At 33.7% G+C, this 9,858-nt stretch overlaps 1 protein-coding gene across 2 annotated transcripts; it reads left to right on the forward strand.

Annotated features, from left to right (window-relative positions):
• Positions 1-5,415: 5,415 nt before the first annotated feature.
• Positions 5,416-9,399, forward strand: LOC131046161 (uncharacterized). 2 transcript variants are annotated; one of them, XM_057979832.2, is made up of 2 exons: positions 5,416-5,829; positions 6,873-9,399. In XM_057979832.2, the coding sequence occupies exons 1-2, from the start codon at positions 5,788-5,790 to the stop codon at positions 9,021-9,023; spliced, it is 2,193 nt and encodes a 730-aa protein (XP_057835815.2). In that variant the 5' UTR covers positions 5,416-5,787; the 3' UTR covers positions 9,024-9,399. The 2 variants fall into 2 exon arrangements, with proteins under 2 accessions (XP_057835815.2, XP_057835816.2); XM_057979833.2 differs by lacking the exon at positions 5,416-5,829 and adding an exon at positions 5,990-6,235.
• Positions 9,400-9,858: the final 459 nt, after the last annotated feature.

Consider the following 9,858-nt stretch of genomic DNA (forward strand, 5'->3'; position numbering starts at 1 on the left):
TCTGCACTGCTCTTCCCATTAAGAGAAATAATTCCCTTACCTTTAACCATGCAGGGTGAGTCATTACCAAATCTTACAACTCCGCCATCAAATTCCTTCAAAGAAAGAAATTTTCTTAGATCACCGGTCATATGATGTGAACAACCACTATCATTGATCCAATCATCTCAGTTGTCCATCCTGGATACTAATGCCTTCTGGTCCGATATCTCTTCCTTAATATCTACAAACACAATATCTTCATTAGCATCACCATCAGATTCTTCATCAATGATACCACCATCGACAACAATAAGACAATCTCTCTTGCCTTTGCCCTTATACTTCTTGAATTTATCTCGCTTGTGTTCATTTTCACCATTAGGACAGTTAGCAACTATGTGGCCAATCTTGTTGCATGCAAAACATTTTAAAGGTAATTTACCTCTATATTTACCAATGCGTCTAGGCAACCACTTTGCCAACAATGCTTCAAGCTCCACTAATATGTCTTCATCATCAACATCTCTCTTGGATCTAGATTCATAACCGTGACTAGTATCTCTACTTTTTCTCATAGATGGGTTAGAAACATAAGCTCTAAATGTCGACTTATATTTTTGTACACTACCATCATAACCATTCAATTCAAAAGCAGTAAGTTTGCCAATGATGGAGTCAAGAGTTACCTTAGTTTTTTCTATGGACTTCAGCTCTTGAATAGATGCAACTCGAATAGCGTAGACCGGTAGCAGAGTTCACAGTACCTTACTGATCACTATGGCATCTTCCACTTTCCCTCCCGCACTCTTAATTTCATCAACTATGTCTTTTATCCTTTGACCATATTGTTGGATATTCTCACCTTCAGCCATCCACATGTCTTCAAATTTTCCTCTTAAACTCTCCTCTTTAGCAATCTTAACATGTTCATCACTGCTATAAATCTCTTTAAGTTTTTGCCATACCTCATGTGCAGTATCTAGACCATGAACATCTACATATTTAGCATCAGACAAGGAACTGATAATGGCCTCTAATGCTTGATGATTTTCTTGTTGTTCTTTCTTCTGATCATTAGTCAAAATCCCAGTGGGTGCAACATATTTAGTATTGACATGTTCCCAATACTAACTTCCTAGACTCTTGATGTAAATTTTTATTCTGTCATTCCATATCCTATAGTTCTCTCTATTAAACTTTGGACCTTCCTTCTTCATCATGATCTACAAGATCTTTACCTCAAACTGTTAGGCTTAGATCTTAGAGGACCTGAGAAGCTCTGATACCAATTGATGGTATGATGAAAGAATAAGTATTCGATAGATTACTAAGAGGTGGGGGTGAATTAGTAAATAGAAAAATTGATACAAACTTTCCCAATCTCAATTTCAATCACTCACAGTAAACTTATCAATAAAATACCATTGTCAAGATAAAAACTCATAAGATAAACCGATTGACTGTTACAACAAGTTAACAGTAAACAACATCAAACTTATAAACATCCAAATGCTTTATCATATGTCAAAAGACTTCATTTCTTAATGCTTCCGGTTATCATGACTTATCAGAATAGTTAAGTAGCTAATCAAATCAACCATAAGATCATAACCACAAAAACATTCACCACATGACACAAATATTTTTGACATGGAAACCCAAATGGGAAAAACCACGGTGAGATGAAACTCACAAGATAACTATTTGAACTCTTCTAAAGTTTGCCCTATCAGGAGCCAAGCCTGTTAAAGCTTTACAAAAAGTCCTGTTAAGAACAGATCATGTTAAGAACCACCTGGTTAAGGGATTGACTACAAATGCCATGTTAGAAGCAATACCCTGTTAGGAGTAACCTAAGTAGAGGATTTGAAAATCCAAGCTAATGGATCACCTTGTTAGAGGATTTGGAAAGTAACCAAGCTTGTTAGAGCTTACCTGGTTAGTGGATTTAGTTTTGTTGTAATTGTTAGAAAACAACAAGACTTTGCTTGATTTGTCTGAATAGCACTACACTTGCTTGATCAGATCCTTTTTATGCTCCTATCTGCCTTTACTCAAACTACATACACATCATCTGGTTCGACAACCACATACTCAACTGATTTCTGCCAACACCTCAAACAAAACAACTTCATCAACCTTATAAACATATCAATTAGGTCGGCAACACAACATAAGTCAAAAAGCTCATAGAGATTACAAACAAGTTGGTTCAAGTATGACCATTGGATTTTGAAGCAATCTCTGCACATTAATCAAGAAAGCCTTGACTGCTCTTTGATCACCTCTTCGATATCTGTAACTCATCACACGCTTTTCATTAGATACAATACACTTTGCTCATTCCCTAGACAAAAAATAGTTACAACAACATGCCAAAAATACTTTGAAATCATCTTCATACAATGACCATACGTGTCGCCATCATTATCGCTCATCATCAGATCATAAACCAACATAACCAATTCAACAACCTTAATCGGTTAGGGTTTAACAAAAACAATAGGTAGGGTTTACCGATTACATCAAATAGATAGGGTTTAACCTTTTACTGGTTCAATTCACAAACTTACATACAGGTTTACAATTTCCTTCACTAAGCTCATCCTACCGGTTACAAGACAATATCAATAATGACAACAATATCATTATTGGTTAATTGACATCAATGACAACATAACATATCATTAATGCAATGATATGATTGCATAAGATTGAATAGGTGATTAGATGATTATGATTGATAATGAAGGAAGTATCCTCTTATATAGAGAACACTGTAGAAAATAGAGGGATAAGATTAATAGGTGTAAAGATAAATGGTCGGCTAGGATTAAAGGGTAGGTAGAGGAAATAATTGAACGATAAAGGGGGTAGGTAAGGGACGTAATAAGAGATGAATGACATGTGTTATGGGTAGAAAAGACTAATGAATTAATTAAATAAATAAAGATTTATTTAATTAATATAGAAAGTGAGATCAAATAAATAAATAAAAGTATTTATTTAAATAAGGAAAGGCTTAGAAGAGGATTAATGAATTAGTTAAATAAATAAGAATTTATTTAATTAATAGAAGACTTAGGATACAATAATTAAATAAATAAATATTTATATAATTAGACGGGACAATTTTAGGTGTCTATGCAAACCACCCACATAAAAGTTTATCTATGACTAAAAATAAATACAACTATCGAAATCTAGTTCATTTATGCCATAGTTATACAATAATCTTATAAAGAATTGTAGATCTATAATTTAAGAAATTTGATTCCTCTTTCATCACTATGGCATACATAAAAACTATCATGAAAAAAAAAATTACCACCTAATAAAAAATAGTGTGGCTCGATCATAATTTAGGAAATTTAGAATTTGAAACAAGTCTAACACTTGCACTGCTAATTCCACTCCTAGATACTTCTAGTGCACTTGAGGAATGCTCAAACATCGATTTAGATGTGTGGAGAGAATTAAATGCATCTTTAGAGGCTTGTGAAAATGTTGCAATGATCAAACTTGAGAGAAACTCAATTGATTATAGTTGTTTAGAGCTTGGCAATAACTATATGAATAATTCCTAGTTGTATATACTATTTGTACTTATTCTTAATGGTTAATAAAATTTGATGTAGATATACATTTTCCACTACATTTTCCACTTTCAAGTTGGTTGGACCCTTTGGGGTTAAATCTAGGATTAAAATTTTAGTTGTGATGTATTTTCTTTCCAATCCAACATGTAATTTTTTAGCATGAAAAATATTTATTCCTCTAAGTATTGTCATTTAGTTGAACAAGTAGAACAATAATTTGATATGTGCTCTAATAGTTTCTATCATTATTTATAAGATGTGTTTATTTTCCCTGTAGTTATATTTATTTATATTAAATAATTAAATAAGTAAAATCATAGTTAAATAAAATAAGTGTTACACAATTATTCTCTTTCATAAATTTATGGAAAGTGCCGAATCTTTAATAATTCATTGAAAAAAAAAGTAATTATATATATAATTAAAAATGATAATTTTATTATATAATGTACTACCATTTATTTAGGTTGATAGACATAATGAAATGTGTGGATAACAAAAAAACCTTAACATAAACTTGATAGTCATTTATATGTCAAAACTTCATTATATCTAATTGTTCTAAAAATTTATAACGTATTTTTTAAATATATATTAAGGTTATATATGAGACGCCATCCAAAACTATAAAACTATATCAATTATCACAATATCATTATTCACCATTTACTGTATAATATCTTGGAATTCTTCCAAAATGATATGATAACACTAAAGCATATACCAATAACCTCTTTACTGTTAAGACCTAAAATCACCATGCACAAATTCATTACCAAAGAGCAATTAGAAATGTTTTGGAGCTTTTCATTAGACACCAATATCTACATCTTGGAATTCTTCCAAAATGATATGATAACACTAAAGCATATACCAATAACCTCTTTACTGTTAAGACCTAAAATCACTATGCACAAATTCATTACCAAAGAGTGATTAGAAATGTTTTGGAGCCTTTCATTAGACACCAATATCTACTTTAAGGAATCTCTTTGATTCATCTTACTCATCATTTACACATGCATATCCCTACCACCATGCACAACAAATCTTATTTAACCTACTACAACAATACAAAATGTTGGTCCACTATTTAAAAAGAATTGTACTTCAAGTATGGAACAATTCTTAACCTAATTTGCTATAATTATAAGATTTTAAATTTCCATATTACACACAATACAAATTATTGGTCCACTAAAAAGAATTATACTTCAAATAAAAAACAATGTGAAAGAGAAAGAAATTGTGACAAATTTAAATACCACTCTAAATTTTTTTTAAGATAAGATCAGTATAATATACAATCCTAAACAAATAAAAAATGTTATTCTTCATATATTTTAATGAAATAAAATAAATAAAAATCTTTATCTATACAAATAAAATAAATAAAATTAAATGATAAAATTAAAGAATCTCACTCAGCACCGCCTTTAAAAAAAATAATAATATGAACAAAATCCCGCCACCTTTTTAGTGACAAAATCTTTATCATTTAAAAACCCTAAATGATATCAAGAAAATCAGACTCTTACAGATATGTCAAATCAAGAAATGAGTCAAAATAGCTAACAGTCCATGGTGTGCTGTTAAATTGAAGTATCTATATAAAGGTCAAACAAAACCAAAAGGTATGATTCCATTCATTCTGGAACCTACCACTCTATGAATCCTTTGAGAAAACAAAACTAATTATTGTAGCACTTTTGGAATGTGCAATCTCTCTCTAGAATCCTATGCCATTTCAATACAAACGTCTCATTTTGGTATACGGTAGAATATCCCATTCAATTAAAATTTTTTTGATACATGTAACAAACAATTAGTTGAATCTAGGATAAAGTTTTTTACCCCAAATTGTAATATGTCAGCAATGACCTGTCAGTCTTCAAATAACAGTTTTCCAGGATAGCATTCAGAGGGCATCTTGGGCATCTTCTGTGGGCCTTCTTGCTGTTAGTGTGAACATGCAAGGACTGGAAACAGTCTAGAAATTACATGAGGCCAACTATTTCTTTCAAATCCAAGCCCATTTGCAATACAATCTTTGAATAGTGATAACCCATCTGGGGATTCAGAGAAATTTATAATACCTGAAAGTACTACGATTGGATTCTCACTTATAAGCTTCTGTTTTTTCTGGGATACTTCTTTCCCATCAGCTTAATTGCTTTGTCTGAAATCTTTCTTTATCGTCAGATTAATGGCCACCGAGACGACACAGTCTGACTCTGCAGTAAATAAGGTAAGGGTTTTTGGTCCTCTTGTCTTATACATGGCTCTCCCTGTGGGTGAATGTTCTTTTTCAATCCATTGAATGTCTTTTTGCCTTTTTTCCTATTTTGCAGCATGAGGGTTTGGATTAACCTGGCTTAGTCATTTGTATGACTACTGAACATGGATTTAGTGTAGCAAAACGATATCTATTAGACTTATATTTGAGCGTTGGATAATAATCTGCATGCTATGTAACCAGAGCAAGATTTGGCTTGAATCCCTAGGAAATTGTTACTTTTCAGCTTTAATCTTGCTTACATCATGCTGATTTCGGTTCTTGATATGTCGATGACAGCAGCAGAAAAACACCCACTTGAATTTTAGCAGAAGTTTATGAATTCCCGTTAGAGCTTCAAGGCCTTGATTGTCGTTAGGTTGGTATATTGTAGCATGGAGGTTTGGAACCCAGTTGGGTAGCCTTTTTAATTTCTGGAATGAGATTATATATTGATATGAAAGTATTGCATGCTTCTTTATCTTGTCCTTTCCTCTTCCATGGGATGGAGGGTGCATTCGAGATGTTTTGGGTATGACTATTTTGGGTACCCTAATTCTGAAATATTGCCTGTTTTGGGAGCCGTTATGTAATGAAAAATGTAAATGTGTCCCAAAAACTTTAATTGCATGTTTCTTGTAGAGGATCGTCAAGTTATAGAAACCTCTGTAGTAGATTGCTCTATACCAAAACAGAGAAAATCATACTTCAAAAGTTCAAAAAGGCTCTCAAGTAGGGTATGTTAAGTGTCAAACCTGAGACCCTTGTTTGGTATTCTGGTTTGGCATGGCTTGCTTTTCATAAGAGGAGTTTCTTTTGATTGGTTTTTGTTTCTCATTAGAGTTGCGGTTGTTCTAGTGGTGCATAAGCATATATTGTAGATTTTGTAAATAATGTAAGTCTTTCATGATAAATATTAAAAATGATAAAAAATTATAGATGCAGAAGGATGGAATTGGTGCTGGTAAACCAGTTTAAGTTGCTAAGAGAACTTTCATTTTGATGGATGTTTGCAGTCTGTTGATGAAAAAATGGAAGGGCTTAGTGTTGAAAAGACTTTAGACGATGTAGACAAATTGAAATCTCTTGACAGCTCCACTCCTACAGATTCAAACGATGCGAAAATATTGAAGGAAGAAGAGATACCTGATGTCAAAGAAAATGGATCATTTAAAGAACAGATCCTTCAAAATGAAGGGATTAATATTGAGCAGAATGTGGATGAGCCAGAGGTATCAACAGACATGAATTATCCTATTTCAGATTTGAAAGAGGATGCATTGAAGGATGAAGATACCCCTGATATTAAAGAAATTGAAGCTCCAAAAGAACAACAGACCCTTGGGGCCATGAATGAAAATGTGGAGAAACAAAACGTTGCAGAAACTGAAACGCCAAAAGAAACGGATTTTGTTGAAGTTGAAGGAACTAAAAGTCCAAAGGAAATAAATGGAACTTTGGAAAAACAAGAGACTGTTGAGGTTGCAGAAGCTGAAAGCCCAAAAGAAACAGATTCTATTGAGGTTGCAGAAACTGAAGCTCCAAAGGAAACAGATACTATTCAGGTTGCAGAAACTGAAACTCCAAAAGAAATAAAAATTCCAGTGGAACTAAATGGAGCTTTGGATAAAACAGAGAGTGTTGAGGTTGCAGACACTGAAACCCCAAAGGAAACAGACTCTATTGAGGTTGCAGAAACTGAAACCCCAAAGGAAACTAAAATTCCAATGGAAATAAATGGAAGTTTGGAGAAACAAGAGATTGTTGAGGTTGCAGACACTGAAACCCCAAAGGAAACTGATTCTATTGAGGTCGCAGACACTGAAACCCCAAAGGAAACTGATTCTATTGAGGTCGCAGAAACTGAAACCCTGAAGGAAAGTAAAATTCCGATGGAAATAAATGGAACTTTGGAGAAACATGATAGTCTTGAGGTTGCAGAAACTCAAACCTCTAAGGAAACAGAGTTCATTGAGGTTGCAAAAACTGAAATTCCAAAGGAAATGGATTCTGGTGAGGTTGCAGAAATTGAAAGTCCTAAGGAACAAGCTTCTGTTGAGGTTGCAGAAACAAAAATTGCAGATGAACAAGATTCTCTAGAGGGTAAAGAATATAATACCTTGAAAGAACTTGAAGGCTATAATGGTACCACAGAAGAATCTCTGAAGGATGAGGCAGAGGTGACCCCAGATGTAACAGAAGAGAGCTCGTCAAAGAAAGAAGAGACTTCTACAGATACACAACAAGAAGCACCCAAGGAAAATGAAAATTCCCACAGGGATACCATAGAAGAATCTATGAAGGAAGAAGAGATTACTCCCGATGTTACAGAGGAAAGCTCAGCAAAGAAACAAGAGACACCTGAAGCTACAGAAGAAGAAATATCCAAAGAAGAGGAAACTGCTCACGTAAATACCATAGAAGAATATAATGAGAAAGAGGCAGAGGTGACTCGTGATGTTAGTGAGGAAAGCTCAGCGAAGCAGCAAGAGATTCCTGAGGTTATAGGAAAAGAAATAATCGCCGAAGCTATGCAAAATGAAATACCCGAGGATACACAAAAGGAAATACCCATTACCATAGAAGAATCTTTCAAGGAGGAGACAGAGGTGGCCCCTAATGTTCCAGAGGAGAGCTCGGGAAAGAAACAAGAGACCCCTGAGGCTATACAAGAAGAAACCCTTAAGGAAGGGCAAACTTCCCACATGGATACCAGAGAAGAATCTTCCAAGGAGTTGGCCCCTGATGTTCCAGAAGATATCTCAGCAAAGAAACAAGAGACGCCTGAGGCTGAACAACAAGATACCAATAAGGACCAACTCCCAGTTGTCTATGAAAATGCTTCAAAGGTGGAAGGAGAGAAATTGAGTAAAGAGGTTTCTGAAACTGCTGATGCTGGTAGAGAAATGGAAGTTAAGTCTGTAGAGGACCGAGAAATTCCAAATCTCACGGTGGATCAGAAATCCGGGACTGCAGAGGAAGACAGAAAAACTGAAAATGTTTCTTCTACTACATTGGCCAACAAGCCAAAGACTAAGTTTTCACTACGCCGTTCAACTGCCATCTTTCGTAATATAGGATCCAAGATGACGCAAATGATGCAGAAAATGAAGAATTCTATTACCAGAAAATCATCAAATGAGAAGGCTACCAAGCAGGCAAGCTAGACCCAGGCATGGAAATCTGAAGAGAACTTTTATTTTCACCTAAATGAATAGATTGATATTGTGTGGTTCATGAATTTAATTTGAGTGTAATAATTGTTTTCTCTTTAGTAAAAGCTTTTATGCTTTCACTGAAACTATATCTACCCTTTGTGATGATATGCATCTTGTGAGTCATGTATTTTAGATGAGGTCTGTCAAACTTGCTGTGAGAAAAGAAAAGGTATGTATAGGAGAGAGATTGCAAGAAGTTTCTATTGTTCTGTGTGAGGTAAACAAGTTCCCATGTAAGTAAATTGTAACATGTATTTGGTGTCTATTCCATATTGTATATCTGTTCATTGTATCTTCCTATAATAGAATTGATAAGATTCTTTTATATTTCCATGTTCACCCTTTGGTAGGAGCTCAAAACATCCAAGTATTCAGTTAATTGATTGTGTGACTGGATGATAATTTCAGTAAGGGGTCTCTAGATACTTTGTTTTACTTGAAGTGAAGCTAAATGAAATCTATCATGGAGCTTACAGAATTTTGTTCTGTAGTCAAGCAGGTAAAAATAAATGAAACAAATAGTAGAATGATAAGAGATTGCATCAAATTATATTTGGGCTTAGATGGTTGAGTAACCATTTTTAGTGTTAAATGTATAGAATAAATCAGTTTTTGTATTTTTCAGTCTTCCATTACAGGATTATGTATATTATTTGAATTCAGATGAGGCTATAAACCTTTTGAGTAAATGAGTTTAATGTGCACTGTATGAAATGCATCAGTTTATATCATTTCCAATCTTTTCATATAGAACTATAACATTTTGCATCAAATATTATCTGGG

This window comes from Cryptomeria japonica, chromosome 4 (assembly GCF_030272615.1).
Source record: "Cryptomeria japonica chromosome 4, Sugi_1.0, whole genome shotgun sequence".
Lineage (NCBI taxonomy): Eukaryota > Viridiplantae > Streptophyta > Pinopsida > Cupressales > Cupressaceae > Cryptomeria > Cryptomeria japonica.

Coding starts and splice junctions, on each gene's coding strand:
- LOC131046161 (XM_057979832.2), top strand. CDS start 5,788: ATGGCCACCGAGACGACACAGTCTGACTCTGCAGTAAATAAG. Junction 5,830..6,872: donor CTGACTCTGCAGTAAATAAG/GTAAGGGTTTTT, acceptor GGATGTTTGCAG/TCTGTTGATGAAAAAATGGA.